At 37.7% G+C, this 21,114-nt stretch overlaps 1 protein-coding gene across 1 annotated transcript in view; it reads left to right on the top strand.

Moving 5' to 3' along the window:
- Positions 1–69: 69 nt before the first annotated feature.
- Mmut (methylmalonyl-CoA mutase) overlaps positions 70–21,114 on the top strand; it is a 26,418-nt gene continuing 5,373 nt past the window's right edge. The window contains exons 1-10 of the mRNA XM_031347055.1: positions 70–177; positions 2,178–2,590; positions 3,659–4,026; positions 6,693–6,850; positions 9,150–9,321; positions 12,535–12,783; positions 15,791–15,902; positions 16,849–16,964; positions 18,955–19,070; positions 20,046–20,177. Coding sequence (XP_031202915.1) covers positions 2,212–2,590; positions 3,659–4,026; positions 6,693–6,850; positions 9,150–9,321; positions 12,535–12,783; positions 15,791–15,902; positions 16,849–16,964; positions 18,955–19,070; positions 20,046–20,177 — 1,802 coding nt within the window. The 5' untranslated portion in view covers positions 70–177; positions 2,178–2,211. The remainder of the gene's footprint in view (positions 178–2,177; positions 2,591–3,658; positions 4,027–6,692; positions 6,851–9,149; positions 9,322–12,534; positions 12,784–15,790; positions 15,903–16,848; positions 16,965–18,954; positions 19,071–20,045; positions 20,178–21,114) is intronic.

Raw genomic sequence — 21,114 nt, forward strand, 5'->3', positions numbered from 1 at the left:
GTCGTTTACGTCATCAGACGCGCGCCCGCAATGGCAGGAATGGATTGGCTAATCCGAGGGCGGTGTTGGCTACGCCCCCTGATTTGATTGGCTGCTGAGCTCCAGCGGCGACCGCCTGTGACCCGCGGGCATCGCGGTTCAGCTCTGAGATCCGGGTTCGGTCAGGTCGACCCTACTGTGAGTAAGCCTGTTCGCTGTGGAGCGTCAGGCTTGCAGGTCTCTCCTCTCACTGGCTTCATTCTTCCGCTCCACCTATATGTCTTGCTGTCCTTTCTTTCTTCCTTCTTTACTGATTTTTCTGTGATAGGAAGCCGCCTGCTTGCTCCTGAAGTATAATGTTGACTGACTGGCTTCTCATTTCCCCGCTAGGCTGGTGGAAGTCAGAGGTCACCGTTGCAAAGTGTTTTCAACAGCGGGCTAGTCCTGTCGCTCTTCTTCCCTGGTTTCCCACGCATGCCCAGGGCAGAGGTCACTTGTTAGAGGTTCATGAGCTCAGGTGTTTTCTAGGGTGTTTTTGCTCGAGGCAGTGCAGTGAGACAAAACGTTAAGTGACAGAAGGAAAAGATGAAATGGGAGGGCGGGTCTAACTTGTTTTAAAAAAGAGAGAGAGTGAACCATAACCTAACTACTCCGTTTTGTCTTTGGGAGCGTGACACATGCGTGTAATTTCAAACCACCTGCTGATTTTCTTCCAACATAATTTTGTGTTTAATTATTTCTTTAGGCCAGTCTTTCTCAACCTTCCTAATGCCAAGACCCTTCAATATTTTTGTTGCTACTTCGTAACTATAATTTTGACACTTTTATGAATCAAAATGTGAAAAAATTTGAAAATAGAGGTTTGCCAATGAGTTATGACCCACAGGTTGAGAATCAGTGCTTTGGGCTAATAGTTCCTTTATGCTGGTAATTTTCATGATCTGTATAGTCACCACCTGTGCATATTGAACAGTGTGAGTGGCTAGCTCTTCTGGGGTGTAACTGTAACTTTTAAATTAATTACAAAATACTTAGAGAAAGCGCACACATCGGTAATTGTACAGAGAGCTAGTTTCCACAAACATAATATATCATGTAGCTTATGTCACAGTCACTGTAAAGGCTTCCTTTTATGTTTTCTGTACTAACTGTCATAAAGAATACTCCTGTAAGTTCCGATATGAAATATAATAGTTCCATCCAATCCAGCCGTTTGTCTATATTTTAACACATTTTTTCTAACTGTAGATGTTTATAATGTTTTTGTTTCTCTAATTCAAATAAACAGCAGAGAATTCCTGTCTTATCTTTTACTATAGAAGCTCTCCCAGAATGGATGTTGCCAGATGTTTTCTCTTTTGAAAGTTTACATTGTGCATTATTTTGAAAATTACATTTGAAAATTGCATTGTACTGTAATTAAAACAGTATTCCAGTGGTTTATGCTTCTTATTTGGTGATCCATAATAACAGTTGACAGTTTTCAAGGCTTCACGAAATTGACAGGTCAGAAATTATATGAAAAATAGGATTTTAAACTCCCACTGCCCAATTAGTGTAAAGCACCTGGAGAAGACAATTGTATTAAATTTTTAAACTGTAGGCTGTACATGTTGAAGCTGTGTGACACTTAAGTATCAAGTTTGCTGCTTTCTGTGTGGGTAAATGGCAAATGCAGTGAACTATGAGTTTTCTAGGATTTCTAGTACATAAAATATATAAATGGCCAAGACAGAAATAAGTTTGACAGATTCACAGAGACCAGATCACAGATACCATGGGTGCCTGCTAGTCTTATCTATTGTATTTTTTCCATACACCAATGTAATGTCTACTATAAGCTAGATAATCTGTAAATGGATTTGAATGCAAATTAACTGAAATATTATATTCCGGTCTACCACATAATGTGACCCCGGAGAAATTTTACAGAGAATATGAAATAGTCAGATTTGCATTTTATGAGTGTAGAATGGGTTTCAGGGAGCTAACTCTGGTCAGTCAGACCAACCAAGAGGCCAAGAGGAAGGAAGAAGACTAGGGAGAAGAACACGAATAAGTTTTATATCAGGTGCATGACCAGAAAAGGGAAGATGAAACAGGATCAGTATTCCTTCTTTTTTTCCCTACTCACTGAAAGGTATCAATTTTCTTCACACTTCTAAATGTATGTTATTTTGTTCTATTAATTTTTCTAGGTCCGTTCTCCCTTTGGAGTATTCATGCTTCACCATGTTGAGAGCTAAGAATCAGCTTTTTTTGTTATCACCCCATTACCTGAAGCCTCTAAATAACCTATCAGCCTCCAGGTGGAAACGGCTTCTACATCAGCAGCAACCCCTTCACCCAGAATGGGCTGTACTGGCCAAAAAGCAGCTGAAAGGCAAAAACCCAGAGGACCTAATATGGCACACCCCAGAAGGGATCTCTATAAAACCCTTATATTCCAGGGCGGATACTATGGACTTACCTGAAGAACTTCCAGGAGTGAAGCCGTTCACACGTGGACCGTATCCCACCATGTATACCTATAGGCCCTGGACCATCCGTCAGTATGCAGGCTTTAGTACTGTTGAAGAAAGCAATAAATTCTATAAGGACAATATTAAGGGTAAGATTTTATGATGCTTGTGATGACATGAGACACTAATTCATTTCTGTAAATAGGACATTCATTTTGTGCTTAAGACATGACTGTGAAGCAAATGAATGCTTTTCAACTCTGTGGTCAAAAAGATATGAGTCAAAGGTAAAATGTGCAAAATAGTGGAGAGAAATCACACTTTCTATGTATATTGTAGAAAAGAAACAAGGAGAAGATGTATGAAGAAAAAAGATGCAATCTGTCTTTGGAAAGCGTTTAATTCATTTTTGTGTGATGAAAATTAAGAGGAGAGCATAAATGATGCCAAGCACAGTCGTAGGGTGATAGCCATACACACAGTGAAGTCTGTCCTTCATTAGGAAGTCATGGCTATGATTTCCTTTCTAATGTATGCTGAAAGCTTACTGCTTTGAATGCTAACCTTAGAATTTCTAAGTTTATATTGCTTACAGAGAGATTGGGTTTATGTTTTCATGTAGACTATTGTAGTATTTGGAAGCTGCACAAGGACTGCATATCTAGCTGAGTGGTAGTGCACTTGCCTAGTGTGCAGAAGGCCTGGGGTTTTATTCCTACTTCCAGCAAAACCTTCTTAGAGAGATGAGAATAATTTCACCACTCTAAAATTCTATTTCAACACTATTTGAGTGCCTCTGCATTGTTTTATGACCACAGTAAAGAATAAATATAAAGTAACAAAAGCATATACGTGCTAAGTCGTCTTAAGTGTATGTGATTAGCTAGATGTTGTCATGAATTTTGAAAATATCTCCACCAAAAACTTAGTAAAAACAACCCCCAAAAGTATTTGTTGCATGAGCCTAAGCAACAAATCCTTTTGAGGGTCTGAGATAAGTGATTCTCTGTGGCCTTTATTATTTCTCATAGATCTAGCAGCTCAGTTTGTGTGTCTTCCTCCTGGAAAGTGCTAATTCCTAGAAAGTCAAATGTTTTTCAAATTAGTTTCACATGAGCACAGACATGTAATAACAGTATACTGTGATGAGGTACATCTGCTTGCAGTTCCTCCTATCTGAGACTCTAACATACTCATGCTTTGCTTTACATCCTCAGCTGGTCAGCAGGGGTTGTCTGTTGCCTTTGACTTGGCAACACATCGTGGGTATGATTCAGACAACCCCCGAGTTCGTGGAGACGTTGGAATGGCGGGAGTTGCTATTGACACTGTAGAAGACACCAAGATCCTATTTGATGGCATTCCTTTAGAAAAAATGTCCGTTTCCATGACCATGAATGGAGCCGTCATCCCAGTCCTGGCAACGTTTATAGTAACGGGGGAAGAGCAAGGTGTGCCAAAGGAGAAGCTCACAGGCACAATTCAGAATGATATCCTAAAGGAGTTCATGGTCAGAAATACTTATATTTTCCCCCCAGAGCCGTCCATGAAAATAATTGCTGACATTTTCCAATACACAGCACAGGTATGCTTGCTTTCTGCAGATCTTGCTGTAATCATTTGTATGGGTTTTCACAGAGTTCTACATGTTACCTTGAATTTCATAACTGAATAAGTCGTATTGTCAGGATGTCTTGTCATAAAGTATGCTATATTTGACTTAGAGTTTTTTTCATTGGCACTTAGTTGTCTGATGATTGTTGGAGTCAGGGAACTCTAAGTTCCTTAGTTCCCTTCAGAGTTCAGATGGAGTGAGCATACATACTGGTATCCAGACGAATGGGCATCAGGATGTCAGGTTCAGTTCTTTTATAAGCCAGGTTGGAACAGACTGACTGCTTATGTGTTTGCAGCTCAGTGATATACACCATTCACTGAATTAGGCAGAGATCAGCAGGAGAAGAAGGCTCCCTGGGCTGCTCCAGAGGAAGCATCTCTGCATTTGCCGTCTAGCAGAGCATGGTTTCTGCTGTGCTCACACTTTGCTCCTTTCCAGGGGGTGTTTGCTCCTCGTGTTACTCCCTTAAAACGGCTTAATGCTAAAGACACAGGGTCTTCTGCATCCAAGCTTTCTTTTAAACCTATTCCCCCTGTGCATCTAGTTAGATCTGAAGTCCTGCAAGCATTTTCTGCATGCCTCATTTGATACTTAGCCTCTGTACATTGCAAAGTATGTTCATGTTTTACATCTGCCCAGTTGAATTGTACTACATAGAATTGTATATGTATACTTGTATTATGTATAGCTTTGAATTTATATCACATTTTGAGTTTGTAAGATATATGTAAAAATTCTGCATAGTGATGTATAAGAAGCATATAAATAGCAGGAGCTTAAGCTAAATAGGAGTCACTTCTGTTTGATTTAAGGAAGTTAGAAGGTGGGCTGTGAATGTGTCTGTGGAGCTCCGTAGTAATTGGAACTCCAGGTTCCTTTTATCTTGTTTCTCTTTTGTTGTTAGGTATATCAGTTATGGTTAAGGAAGGAAGAAGGGAAGGATGGCCAGATGTGCAAGAGGCAGAGGGATCTTACAGAGGAACATAGCCAAGTCCTCCTATCTCTGTGGACACAGTAGTAATAAAAGACTGGAGTGTAGGACTTGTATCATGGAACTCTAGCCTTAGGACTTGCTGTGAGAGGAAGAAGGTGAAGACTGATTACTGGAGTGGTTACTGGTTACTGCTTACTGTGCTTCTGTATCCTTATGGGTTTTACCTTGTAAAAGATCCCAATGTTATCCAGAAGTTCAGAATTGCTTTACATAGTTCCTCCTGTAAGTGACAACATCCCAACTTCAGATTCTGATCAAATGATCCTTTTTTAAGTACTTTAGATACTGATAACTTAATATTTTTACAGGAAAATGTACATATCATGGTATTTCTGTCCTATAAGTGTACAATGGCATGAGGTGTATTTCCACTTCTATGCAACCATTACCAACATCTACCTTTACTCTTAATTTTGCAGAACTGAAGCTATATATTCAACAGAAAACCCCATTCTGCCCTCTTTTCCTGCTCTGCTATTCCACCATTGTATTGCTGTAAATATTAGCAAATTTGAATACTGCATATTGCTGATATGAGTAGGATTGTTCAGTATTTCTTTTTTGGGCAGGCCCACTTCATTTAATATAATATCCCCAGTGTTTGTCCATTTTGAACCACACCAGAATTTCCTTCCTTTTAAAGGCTGAATAGCCAGGCGGTGGTGGTGCACCCCTTTAATCCCAGCACTTGAGAGGCAGAGGAAGGCAGATTTCTGAATTCGACGCCAGCCTGGTCTACAGAGTGAGTTCTAGGACAACCAGGGCTATACAGAGAAACCGTGTCTCGAAAAAACCAAAAAATAAATAAGTAAATAAATAAATAATAAAAAAATAAAGGCTGTATATATTCTATTATGCTTGTATTTCTATTATTTCAAAAGACTATCAGTTCATTTTTCTGCATAGCAAAGCACCAGTTTTTGTGATTTTGTGTGTTAAGTCCAAATATACAATCATTTTTTTCAATTCCATATGATTCTATTTCCTTTCTGATTTTGCTATAGCTCATTTTCAAAGAGCTTTGGGCTATAAGTAGAACACTTGAGAATATAAAATACAGAACTATATATATTATATGAATGTATATTTGTGTATATGCAAGGTATATATAAATGTGGTATATTTATGTTATACCATATGTAAACAATGGCAACTAATTTTTTTGAGTGCTTAGTCTCTGTTGGGTAATCTCTATTTTTTTTTTTTAAGTTTGTGTTTTGTCCTGTTTTACTTCAAATTATAACACTAATATCAAATCAAATTTTGTTCATGGTGTACTTGTTCATATTTGATACCAAATGAGAAAATAAGAAAATATTCTAAATAATATGAAACTTGTGTGTCTTCAATGTATCAGGCAAAATTATAAGGTCTTTGTGAAGTCTTAGCAAGCTTAAGGGATAACTGGTGCAGCTGTTTGGAAAAAAACAAGCATAACATCTTGAAAACACTTCATAGATCTATCATTGAAATTTGAGAGTAAATCTAATGTAACAAATGCTAGTTTTTTTTCCAGTTAAGATAAACTACCCAAGTATATCTGAAATTGAACATCATTTAAAGATACTTGCTTTCATAAAATAAGTCTAACAGAACCTTTTCATATTTTATTTTTTGTTGTTTTTGTTATTTTAAATAGCATATGCCAAAATTTAATTCCATTTCGATTAGCGGGTACCATATGCAGGAAGCAGGAGCTGATGCCATTTTAGAACTGGCCTATACTATCGCCGATGGGTTGGAGTACTGCAGAACTGGACTTCAGGCTGGACTCACAATTGATGAATTTGCTCCAAGGTCAGTAGATTAAACTTAGGTGTCTTTTCTCCATTAAAAACATGCATAGGACTACTTTCTGCCTGTACAACAAAATACACTGGTAAAATAAATTTGTTGACATAAATGTAGTGATAGATTTAGATTTTGTTATATTTTTCCAAGTGAGAAAGGGAAAATAAGCCAGTATTATCTATAGTACACACACACACACACACACACACATTCAGAATTTAATTTGACCATACTTCTTTGATAATTGGAGTAATGCCATCTTTCTAATAATTTACAGAGTATAACTATACATATGTAGAAGGTATATTAAAATAGAAACATAAAACAAAGTCACTTTAATTTTTTCTATTTGAAAACATAGAAATCACCTACTCCTTTTTTTTTCTGTTATACATAAATATTTGGGCATGCACAATACTATTTCGTCTCAAAATGAATTGTTAATAAAGTTGTATGGAAAATATAGAAACATGCCATTGAAGTTTATGGAGTATTTAAATTGGTCAGAAACCAGTCTAGGTTTCATTCCAATCAGCAGTCCTTTAGTGAGCAATTAAAATGTATAAAACATGGCTAGTGATGGTTCCTTTATTCTAAGATATTGTATCTTATTACAGTGACTTTCAAAATGTGCCTCAGCGACTCTTGGGGATTACATAGATGTTCAAGGTCTATACTGTTCCTGAATGTTTTAAAAGTTTGTTTTCCTTTTAAATTTCCAATTCTTCAAGAATTTATATAAGTGTTTCACTAAAGCTACATGGCATGTTGTATTGAAATCGACTGAACGTACATAAGGTCTTACCTGTCTTTTAAGCTGCACAATAAGAGGCTTCAAAAAATGTGAAACAGGACTGGGAAAATGGCTCAGTTCGTAATTACTTGCAGAGGATGTTAGTTCCATCACTACAACTCGAGTGTCAAAGCTAGAGGTGTACTTGTAGTCCCAGTGCTGAGGAAGCCAGGGCAGCTTCCCGAGGCTCACTGACCAACTATCTCAGCTCCTAGATGAGTTCTGGATCAGTGATAGACCCGTCTTAAAATTAAAGAAACAAACAAATAAAGGTGGATGACAACCGAGAAACACACCTTACAATTGTCCTTTGGCCTCTACATACACACCTGCACACACAGAATGTAAAAGCATTTTAACATTTTTTTCTAGTAAGAATATTTTAAAGTAGAAAGTAAACTTTGTTTTATTATAAGTTTTTATGATAAATATTTCTCTTTATAAGGCACTATCCATTTTTCACGTAATATGATTATTATTTTATATAAACTAATGGTAAAATTTAGATAAATATATTGAAATAAAGAAAAATTCTTCAGTCTTCACAGATGTTGAGAATGAGCCCAGATCCTAAGACCTTAGTTCTTATTAAGTTTCATTAAACTTCCATGTCTTAAAGCTCACTTGTTTTATTTGAAATTTTATAGCCTCTGGTTATAAAAAGGCAAATCAGTACTCTAAATATGTAAATCAGTTTAATCTACAGCAGAATGTGAGATAAAAGGAGGCTAAGGACAAATTAGAGAAGAAAATGACTAAACTCAATGCTCAGCCATGTTCTTAAAACACACACAAAGGCAACCCTGTGCTACACAAACAAGCAGCCTTCCTAAGATTGTGTTCTTTCTGTCACAACCCCCGTGTTGCAAAGTTGATATTGCAACTTTTTTTTTAATATTTATTTATTTTATGTATGTGAGTACACTGTTGCTCTCTTTAGACACACCAGAAGGAGGTAACAGATGGTTATAAGCCACCATGTGGTTGCTGGGAATTGAACTAAGGATATCTGGAAGAGCAATCTGTACTTTTAACCGCTGAGCCATCTCTTCAGCTCCAACTTTTTAAAAAAGAAATGGATCTTGAATTAGACATGTAACTGAATAGTGGAAGCATATGCCGAAGCAAGTGTAAGGCCACAGGTTCAGTCTCAGCACCAGGAAAATAAGAGCTTGTTTCGGTGCTACTGGGGGTGGAGTTTTGGGTCCGGAATGTGTTGGCTAAGAACCACAAAGCCACATCCCAAGTCCAAGAACCTGTCTTTAACTCACCAACAAAAGAAAATTCCTTCCTAAACAAAATCACTTGTGAAGTGAATAATTCTGAACTAAAGCAGACATTCACAGCCATTCCTATGTTAGCTTACAGTTACTTGGCTAGATGCGCATAGCTTTTAATTCAAATTACATTGTTTGATATTCAAATCTGGACTTAGTTTTTTTAGTGTGTGATACAATGAGTTTCTTTTCTTGATTTTTAAGTTTCAGCAGGTTCTGGACTTTGCCGTTTTAGGTTGTCTTTCTTCTGGGGAATTGGAATGAACTTCTACATGGAAATAGCCAAGATGCGAGCTGGGAGAAGACTGTGGGCTCACTTAATAGAAAAAATGTTCCAGCCTAAAAACTCCAAATCTCTTCTCCTAAGAGCACACTGCCAGACATCGGGGTGGTCACTTACTGAGCAGGTATGGATGGAAAAGTAGAGAGCTTGAATAACAGAAATGAGCATTTTCTCCTAGGCTACAGGCACAACCAGAAAATGTGTTCAACAGCCTGTTGGTTACTATCTGAGAGTCAGAAATATCTTGGAGCATAAGTTTGAGTTCACGCCTACTGAATAGAGTTAGCTCCCTCTAGTGGTTAACACTAAAATCTTTCCTATCTTGGCTTAGTCCTAGCAAAATCAGGACTTATTTTCTTTCTGTTGTAGGTTAGGATACAAAGTAATGGGTCTGTTTCAGGTCCTCTTCAGACACGTCCTACATTCTACTTTGTTTTCTTCGGTGCACTCCCCTTTACCACTCCCTTTCCCCACTGGCTTGTTTTTCTAGATAGTCCGTGTTCAACTCTATTTTTATCATATATATCCTCTCTGTTACTCACCAACTATAAAGTATCTTCCTTTCCTTTCATGCATGGCTCTCTTTTGGTTTTGTGAACTACAAACACACTTATAAACACATACACATTTAGTTTTAAATCTAGGTTCTGTGGAACCTAGAGAAAAACATAGGTATTTATCCTTACTCTGGGTTATTTTGCTGAGCAGGACTTCCAGTTACATGCATTTCCCTGCCAGTCGTGATTTCATTTTCTTTATAACTGCATAAGCCCATTTTACTTATGTATCACATTCAATTTTCATCTGTTGATAGAGAGCCAGAGTCATTTCATTTCCTAACTACCGAGACTAGAGAATCAGTAAACTTGGGAGCACAAGTGTCCCTGTGCTAAGTTGGTTTGCAATCCTTGGGTGTATACTCGGAGCACTATAGCTGGAACATATGGTAGTGAACTTCTAAGACTCTTAGGAATGTGTGACTGATTTCCATAGTGTCCACACAACAATTTGCACTCCTGCCAGCAGTGACTAGGGCTCCTCTTCACATCTTGGCCAACATTTGTTGATAATTTGTTTTCTTTTTCTGGCATTTTGCCTTCCTTTTAAATTTTTATCTTTTAATTTTACACCCCCACCCCCTTTTGATACAAGGTCTTACTGTATAGCTCTGGGTTATCTGGAACTCATTATGTAGACTAGACTGGCTCTGCCTGCCTTGCTCTCCCTTCTGAATGCTAGGATTAAAGACATGCACTTCCACACCTTGTATCATTTGTGTTCATAACGATAGCCATTCTGACTGGGATGCAATGGGACCTTTTTAAAAATTTAATCTTCTCTCATGTATTACATCCTGACTGAAGGTTCCGGTCCTCCTCTCCTTCTAGTCTCTCCCTCTCACCTCCTCTCTTCCCCAGATCCACCCCTCTTCAATTTACCTTAAAAAAAGGGCAAGCCTCCCAGGGATATCAACCAAACATGGTATAATATACTTCAGTGAGACTAGACACCTCCTCTTATATTAAGGCTGGGAAATGCGACCCAGTTAGAGTAGTACAAGGGTTCCCAAAACAGGCAAAGATGTCAGAGACAGTCCCTGTGCCCACTGTTAGGAGACCCACAAGAATACCAAGCTACACCCCATAACATATATGCAGAGGACCTACGTAAGACTCTGATTGTCAGTTCAGACTCTGAGTCCATATGAGTCCTGCTAGTTGATTTTGTTGTCTGTGTTCTTGTGGTGTCTCTGACCCTCTGGCTTCTTCAATCCTTTCTCCCCCCCATCCTCAGGATTTCCCAGCTCTGCCTAATGTTTGGATTTATATATTTATGTATGTGTGTATTTATTTATTTATTAATTTATTTGACTGGTTCAGGTTTCTTATGAAATAGAATCTTAAAGCAGTTTTAATATGCATTTTCCTGATGGTTAAAGCTGTGAACCCTTCATGTTCACCTGCTATTTGTATTTCTTCTTTTGAGAACTGTCCTGTTCATTAGCCCATTTGTTGATTCAGTGGTTTTTGGCTTATGGGAGTAGTTTTTCCAGTTCTTTGTGTATCTTAGGTATTAATTTCCTATTGGTAGGGTGTTTTTCTTTTACCCATTCCGAACCAAGTCTCTTTCCTCTAGTGATTATTTCCTTCGTTAGACAGAAGGTTTTTAATTACATGAAATCTCATTTTTCAGTTCTTGTCATTATGTACTCTGCTAATATAGTAGAAAATTATTTGCTGTTGAAGAAGAAATAAAAACATTATAATTAATACTTTTAAATAATTTTAAGACATATTTTTGTATAAAACTACATCTTTAAATTTTTATTTTATCTAAACATGTATATATATATATATACACACACACAGTTATGTTTTAAGCAAGAATACAAACAGGTATTCAAAGACTATTATCATCTGGATAGTGTAATTTGATTCCATTAACATTGTGTGGTGGTAATCTGGTTTCTCTATCAATTTATTTTATATGTTCACTTTGATTTTTAAGTTACATTTCTTTTTTTTTAAAGATTTATTTATTATTATAAATAAGTACACTGTAGCTGTCTTCAGACACACCAGAAGAGGGTGTCAGATCTCATTATGGGTGGTTGTAAGCCACCATGTGGTTGCTGGGAATTGAACTCAGGACCTTTGGAAGAACAGTCAGTGCTCTTATCCTCTAAACCATTTCGCCAGCCCCAAGTTACATGTCTTTTCTATTTTTAACATTGAATAACAATGGACATGTTCTTTATGATTAGAGAAGTAGAGATTCTCAGGTTGGAAGGAATTTCTATAATTATATTTTAATACATGGATTTTTACACTTAAAACTGAAGTCTATAGAAATTGAGTCACTGACCAATATCACAGGAATATAATAAAGTGGAATCCAATTTCCTACCTAGGAGTTTATGCTTAATCACTTTAGTTAGTCATTTATTAGTGCACACATCCATGGAGAAGATACTCTGAGATATACAAATAATTAGGAGATAGTAAATTAGGAAAAAATGTTCTGGAAATCTAAGAAAACCTATGAAATAGTATTTAAACAGTGTAAATGTATTTGATATTTCTTTGGAATATTTGAGACAATGTTTTTATGCCCAAACCTGGACAAGACTTCATGGCTCTTAATTCTTTTATAGCTTGCTGACTAACTTGGCAGAACTTATTTGCTACTCTGATGTCTGAGGTTCATTCCATCCCCAAAGTGCTTTTGAAATTGGTATAGGTCATATAGTTGTTGCTTAATTATAATATGTCTTATCCTTGTGTTGCCTGTGAACCTTTTTCTTCTTTTGATTTGGAGTTTTGGTCAAATGCTTTAGGATCCTTACAATAACATTGTCCGCACTGCAATTGAAGCCATGGCAGCTGTGTTTGGAGGAACACAGTCTTTGCATACGAACTCTTTTGATGAAGCTCTAGGCTTGCCTACTGTGAAAAGTGCTCGGATTGCTCGGAACACACAAATCATCATTCAAGAAGAATCTGGGATTCCAAAAGTGGCTGATCCTTGGGGAGGATCATATATGATGGAATCTCTCACAAATGATGTTTATGAAGCTGCTCTGAAGGTCAGATTTTCTTCCTTATAACTTTGCTTTTTGTAACTTTTTAATCTATAAATAATCATTTTTAGATTTATACTAAAGTTATAATATATATGTGAAAAGGGAAATTTATGTGTGATTTTATTGTTTTCACTACTGAAACATAATTTAAAAATACATTTCTGTTTCTATGATTATATTTTATGCAGGATTAAAAGATGACTATTATTAAAGAGTGCATAAGCTTAAACAGATAACACAGACACAGACAGAAAGACACATACAGAAAACACACAGACACATACTGACAAATATGGACTTACATAGACATATACATAGATATACAGGTATAGATAGACACGGACACACACAGACACATACACTAACATACATAGGTACACAAGCCAAGACCCAAAAACAGAAACACACATGTGGAAAGACATAGACATACATACACACACTCACACACACACACACATACAGAAAGGCAGCACTCTCTTATCTTCTATTTCTTATTTTCCTGTTTATTGGACTATGTGACATAGTTGATCATTTTTTTTATATCGTCTATGTATTTTGTATATCATACATGTGCCATTTCTTGTAATTTTGTTGGCTTTAGGTGTTAGACACAAAGCTTTAGACATTTTCTGTTATTTTCCTGATTAAATAATATTTAGTATTTCAGCAAATTAATAACATATCTTTTCTTTCATTTTCTTATCAATATCATTATATCACCTTTCCCTCCTGTGCTATTCTCATGTACTTATGTGATTTGAACTGGCTTCTCTCTACATCTGCTGAGATTTGTGGAATATAAAGTGTGAATCTCATACCTGTTATTTCAAAGCACTTCTTTTGTAAGAAATTATTTAATATTCATACATGCCTGTATGAATCCACCAATCTCACCCCCTATTTTTTCTGCTTGAATTCTTCCTGATTCACTTTTCCTCCTAACTTTAATGTGCTCTATCTTAAAAAAATATACACTCAGTCCATTTTTGCTGCCTCTCTATATGGATGTGAGACCATCTACTGTTAGAACTATCTTCCCTACAGAGAATGGTCTCGTCCGCTCCTAGTAGACACCAATTGCCAAGAGCTCCTAAAATAGAGATGGAACTCCACAACCCTCTTCCTTCACCAAAATGAGATCTTGACTGGCTTAACTTGATGCAGGTCTTTTCATGAACTCCCAATAGCTACTGTGAGTTCGCCTGTACACTTTGGTTGTCATGGTTGGCTCAACTGATTTTCCCCAGACATCTAACTTCTCTGACTCTTACAGTCTTTCCACCTTCCCTTCCTCAGTGTTCACCTGAGACTTGGGGGAAGGGATGTGATATAAAGGTCCTGTTTTGTGTGGAGCGCTCCAGTCTCTTAGCCTCTAAGCACGGACCAGTTGTATGTCTTGATGATAATTGCAAAGCACTTCTCACAGAAGCTTACTAGGATATGAATCATTTGTAACTTTACATGTCTGACAGTTTCTCCACTCTGTTCTTATCCTTGAGTAGTGTTGATAAAATCCAGAGCTCAGCCATGTCAAGGACCTCAATGGCTCAGACCAGGGAATTGACACAGCCTTCCTCTAGTCCACAGAAGATATACACAGTGTGTGCAAGAACAGCACCAGCAGCTTCCTTTTCCTGGATGACTGCAGCCTGAGGCTGCTGCCTTATGTAGACCTAATGTGGAGACTGGCTAATCCCTCCTCCTGTGCTAAAAATCATAACAGCACTGAGCTGCATGGCCATTGCTCATAGCTAGCATCTCTCTGCATCCGGAAGCTTAGGGCCACCCAGTCCCAGCTTTGTCTATGTTCTGTACATGTCTCTCTTCCTTATCTTCTCCCTTTTCTCCTCCTGCACTGCAGTCAGGTTCACAAACCCGTGCACATGAGCTGCAGCAGACAGTTTGGAATGATTTCTAATAATTGGATAAGCAAATTTATTAATATTAGTGTGCTTTTCATTTTAAATTCCTACTCTTGCCTCTACTATTTGTGATCAGAAATTTGATGCTGTTTAGGCCAGATCTTTTTGAAAGCATCAAGATCTCTACTGACCTGTGTCTTGACACACATCTTGTATGCACATTTTTACTATATTGTACTGGGTTTTTGATGATTCTCTCCCATCTCATATACAAACGTATGTGATATTATTTCTTATTCATGTAACCAAAAGTAAAGACTAATGAATTGGAGCTATTATTAGCCTTTTCCTACAAGACATGACTGAGATATTTCAGGTTTTCCAGAATATATTTTAGGTTTTTTATTTTTGTCTTTTTAGATAGCTTTAATTACATAAATTCTACATATCTCTTTTGTATTATTGTCTAGCTAGTAATTTGAACGTTGTTAGGGGATGTATAACATCCAGGGCTAGATTGAATGCTTTTATGTCTTAGTTTTCTTTTTGTCCTTTTTCCCCTTTTGGTTTCTGTCTTAGTTAGGATTTCTATTCCTGCACAAATATCATGACCAAGAAGCAAGTTGGGGAGGAAAGGGTTTATTCAGCTTACACATTTACATTGCTGTTCATCACCAAAGAAAGTCAGGATTGGAACTCACACAGGGTAGGAAGCAGGAGCTGATGCAGAGGCCATGGAGAGATGTTACTTACTGGCTTGCTTCTTTTGCCTTGCTGCTTTCTTATAAAATCCAAGACTAACCGAGCAGTGGTGGCACATGCCTTTATCCCAGCACTTGGGAGGCAGAGGCAGGTGGATTTCTAAGTTCGAGGCCAGCCTGGACTACAGAGTGAGTTCCAGGACAGCCAGGGCTACACAGAAAATCCTGTATCTACAAAGACACACCCACCCACCCACCCAAGACTACCAGCCCAGGGATGCCACCACCCATAATGAGTTCTTCCCCCTTGATCACTAATTGAGAAAATGCCTTACAGCTGGATCTCATGGAGGCATTTCCTCAACTGAAGCTCTTTTCTCTGTGATAATTCCAGCTTATGTCAGTTGACATACAAAACCAGCCAGTAGAGTTTCTTTTTTTCCTTAGCTGATACATGAAATTGAAGAAATGGGTGGAATGGCCAAAGCTGTAGCTGAAGGAATCCCTAAACTTCGCATTGAAGAGTGTGCTGCCCGAAGACAAGCTAGAATAGATTCTGGTAAGAGAGAATAGAAAAACTAATATATGAAATTCAATAATTCAGGAGGGCTCTTATTTTTTTTCTATGGTTAGTGTGCACAACTGACACAAATACACTTTTAAATGAAACAATGGAAAAATAGGGCTTCAGTAAAATATCCCTCATATCTGCATATCTGACTATATTCGTATGTCTATATCTTATGACTTTGCATTCTTATAAGCACACATGTAAGCATGTATGTACTTATAACACACACATGTGTATATGAGGGGGTGTTGCCAATGAGTGCATTAAGGATAATGTGCTTGACACTCATTGTGCTCTCCATGGGGACCTCACTCATTCCCTCAGGGATACGTTTTGGTATGCTCTGTTTGAGGTGTCCACTGTGGCTGGGCATGCAGCTGTGACTAGGACAGACTTGAACTCTTGGCACTGGAGAGATGTCACTGGAGTCAAAGAGGAAATGTACAAGTAAAGAAATAGTCATTACTGATGATGCTAAGTGCTGTGAGGGAAGAAAGGATGCAAGTGATGAATTACTTTTGGAGGAGAGAAAGTATGTTCATAATACTGATTTATTATGGATAGGGTTTAAGAGCATTTGTGCTTTCATTTAACAACAACTGGCTATAAGAAAAACTTTTAAAAATCCTGGAAACCTGTTGGCTATTGCTACCTACTTTGCTTTCTAAATCTGTGCTGGAAACTGACTTGGTTTCTTGTGTGAGGAACTGAGATAGTGTGCAGCGCAGGAGAGCAGCAAAGAGCTTCCTTCAGAGCACCCTTCATGGACAGTGTAGCGGTTCTCTGTATCACAGGATGCAGTTTACAAATTATGATGAAATTCATTATGAGTTAAGACAACTCTTTAAAAATATGTGATAATCAGAGCATTCTCAATTCTCAATTTTCATTTATGAGCAAATCTACTTGTTATTTTCCTTTGGGAAATCAACAGGTTCTGAGGTAATTGTTGGAGTAAATAAGTATCAGTTGGAAAAAGAAGAGTCTGTGGAGGTCCTGGCCATTGACAATACTTCAGTGCGCAAGAAGCAGATTGAGAAACTCAAGAAGGTATTGTTGGGGATTGTTTCCTAAGTTTGTCCTGGGTTCTGAGTTCTTACATTGTCTGCATAACATCTGTAACATCCACATGAGGTCACTGTTATTTCTTTCTTTTATTTTTTAAGGTAAGAATTGGGTAAGAAAAATGTGGTATATTTCCACAACAGTGTATTACTCAGCCATTAGAAACAATGAGGTCATGAATTTGCAGGCAAATGGGTGAAAGTAGAACATATCACCCTGAGTGAGGAAACCCAGACCCAGGAAGAGAACTCTATGAGCTACTTACTTTTAAGTGGATATTAGCCATCAAGTACAGAATAATCATGCTACAAACCACGGACCCATCTTCAACAAATCACTGAAAAGTCAATGAATTTTGGCTTTAGCTTATGCTATTTATCAGAATATCCTGTTTGTATGGGATTTTCATTTTGATGTGGCATGGATGCTCTTGTGTTAATTATTTGCTAGAAAACAAAATTTTGAAGTTTGAACACTGATTTCAGCCATGTTTGCCCTAGTTGTATGATCCTGTCCAAGTTACTTGTTCCTCAGTATTGTATTTTATAAGTTACCAGTAATGATACTGACTTTTTCACTGAATAAGGTCTTGTTATGCTTTGAATTTGAAACATCCATCTCTCCTGCAAAGCATTCATGTTGTAAAGGGTCAGTTGCCAGCTGATGAGATTTGGGATAGAACTGTCAGCTAATTAATGGATGAATCCTATGTCCAACCACACTCCTTGTGTGGGGTGAAATAAATGTTCCACATCAAAAAAAAAAGAATTGGGATACTTGCTTGGAATAAAGAATTGGCCACTCATGACTCACTTAGGTATCTTAAGACTTTAGTGCTGAAGTCACAACATAAGAACACAGTGTGGCTTAGGGTCAGTGTTTGAGTCAGGCTCTCATTGTCCTGTTCCACTAGCCAAGGTTCATTTGCTTCTGGGGTTTTCAAATTCTGTGTTTGATGCCACCTTTGTTAGCTTCAGTGTCTAGGGAGCTGTCTGTATTTGCTGGAGTGTGCGCTGTATGTTCATCTTAGTGAGCACCATGCTTCTGTTTTATTTTAATTTCATTCTGAAATTATAAGACATAATTATACAAAAGCAGAGCCAGACTATGTTTGATAGAGATAGGTATGGTGAAGGTGGGAGGGGTACCTCGGTGGGCTCATGACAAGACATTCCTCCTGCTGAGGTACCAGCCATAGGATGGTATGTTTTAGAATAGAGTTTTTTAGGGACATGGGAAGGGGAGTTGAGTAGACACAAAGAGAGGGAGAAGGTGAAAGAGAGGAGGCTGGCCAGGAACATGTGAAGAGAGAAAGGGAAGAGAGAGAGAAATATACAGAGAGAGTAAGAGAGTGAGGAGGTGCCATACAGCCTCTTTTATAGTAAACCAGGCCTACGAGGCTGTTGCCAGGTAACTGTTGGGTGGAGCCTAGAAAGAAAGCTAACTATTTCTATGTTCTTTCTCTTTCTCAGTCTTTCTGTCTGTGATTCAGCCTCTTGGACTTTTTTTTTTAAATAATAAAAAAAAATAACAATATGTATGATACCCAGCATGTATGTTGTCAGTTATCCAAAGGACACTTCTGGTATGGTTAAAATCTGTAAGCTCTAATCTGGGCTTCCACTGTTAATTGAGAGGTTCCTTGGCATTCCACCATAGAAGGACCCTCTGTTTTCACTGGGTTTTTTGCTTCAGAAAAACCTGGGTAACAGATAGGAGAGTTACTGCTATGCTTGCTTCTGATTTGTTGGGTTTGTACTGAATCAGAATTATTTTATAGACTCCTGAGTAAATGTGTTAGATAAATGAACATACTTCTTCAGTTGAATATTATCGTATTTCATTGATTTCCCCTTTTGAGGTCAGGATCACAGAACATGATGGTCAGTAGGATATGTGTCAGGGTTTAATCTTTTGGTACCCATTTTATTGCCCTTTCAGAACAAACTGTTGATTTTCTTCTTTTCTGTCTAAGATTAAATCCAGCAGGGACCCAGCTTTGGCTGAGCAGTGTCTCAGTGCACTGACCCAGTGTGCTGCCAGTGGAGACGGCAACATCCTAGCTCTCGCAGTCGATGCAGCTCGTGCGAGGTGAACATGTGAGGCTTGGGAGGCTTCCAGAAAATGAAAGTCTGATCAATTTAATTTTTCACAGTGTACTTAAGTAATCCATTGCTTCTGTAAACTCTTTTGAGTCCAAAAGAAAATAATGGAAACATTAGAAACTTAATACTCATTTTTGTCACGTTGCAGTACATTTACTCTGACAGAGATTAGTAATTGTGTAATTTGATTTTTAGGTTGAGATCTGATGTATTCTCAATTATATCATCAAGGTTGTATGTACAACCTTGCCATAGTCTTTGAAGGAGAAGGGAAAGAGTTATTGACATGTGCTTGCTTTTAAGGCATTAATCATATAGCATCCAGAAGAATATAAACAACCCCAATACTAATCCTTTCTTCACTGTTGCTAAATAAGTCTGAAGTTGTAAGAGGAAAAGAGAGGGAAGGGTAAAGGGGACGGAATGGCCAGAGAGTGCCAGTAAAAGTGGTGTTTAGTTGCTTACCTTCTCTTGGTGTCTTGGCCTATTTCACATCGCTCTCTTCTGCAATCTACATGGTCTTGAGTCAACCACTATCCCTGGGTGAAGCACACTGAAAGATTTATTGCTCATCAGAAACTGTCAGTGCTTCTGCTCTGCCAGTGTGTATTGATAAATGGACTATTGCTGAGCTGACTTCAGCTACTTATCTAATTGTGACTTTTAGGTCATTTAGCCTTTATGTTGGTTGACGGATATAATTAAGGGATAACAATGCAGAATTGCACCAAGAATCATTTTCATATACATGTTCTCAGGAAAGATGATTTCATAGTATCTTATACACATTCTTGAGTTTATACAGCCTACTTTTATTTTTTTACAAAATACTCTACTTATATTGGGTATTGAGCTAAAGATGTAGCTATTTATTGTAAATATATTATAACACAAGTAGCTAAACATGAAGCTATTTATTGTAAATTAATGCTCTTACTGGTACTTCTTTTTAATATTATAGATGTACAGTTGGAGAAATCACAGATGCTTTGAAAAAAGTATTTGGTGAGCATAAAGCTAATGATCGTATGGTGAGTGGAGCATATCGCCAGGAGTTTGGAGAAAGTAAAGAGATCACATCTGCCATCAAGAGGTATTGTGTGAGTGTTAGTCAACTTGGATCTCATCTTCATCTTCATTTTAATACAGTTCCCTTGGGCCTGCTGGTGGCTCAGTGTTCCTATAAAATACACTAGCTGACTTTTTTACTAGTCTGTTATTCTTATAAAACTAATACTTATTAAATTAAATATGTATATATCATAGCTGATATATAATAGATGATTAATCTATAATTTGTAAAATCTGTTATATAACTTACTATCATAGCTAATGTAAATACACAATCCTGTGCCAGGAAGTGAAACTTTGATATTTTGACAAACAATAGATTGAATGCACAGTGAAGATCCCATAGGATTAGAATGGTGTTTATTCCTGTCTCCCACTGGTATTGTACCTCATGATGTTGTAACCATGGTCTCAGTCATGTGTTTATGATGCTGCTGCTACACACCTGTGCTCTGCCAGTTATACACTTACACAGTTATACACTTACCATCATGTACGCTACATAGTAATTAGTGATAACAAACAATGCTGTTACTCATTTGCTGTACTTTTAATTTTTATTTTAAAGTGTATTCCTAGTGGTAAACAATGTGCACTGCGAAATAGTATGCAAGCAGTGAGCAGCCCACATGCTTTCTGCATGCTGTATCTCAACTGCACCATTTTCTCCTGAATTTCATTTAATTTTCAACACTTATAGCAACAAAAAGGTATAGCACACACACACACACACACACACACGCACATGCACACTCACACACACATATACACACGCATGCACACACACACATACACACACACACATACACACACACATGTACACACGCACACATACAAACGCACACACACATACACACACACATACACACACCACACACGCACATACACACGCACACATATACACACATGCACGCGCGCGCACACACACACATACACATACACACACACACGCACACACA

Source organism: Mastomys coucha, unplaced genomic scaffold, assembly GCF_008632895.1.
Source record: "Mastomys coucha isolate ucsf_1 unplaced genomic scaffold, UCSF_Mcou_1 pScaffold3, whole genome shotgun sequence".
Lineage (NCBI taxonomy): Eukaryota > Metazoa > Chordata > Mammalia > Rodentia > Muridae > Mastomys > Mastomys coucha.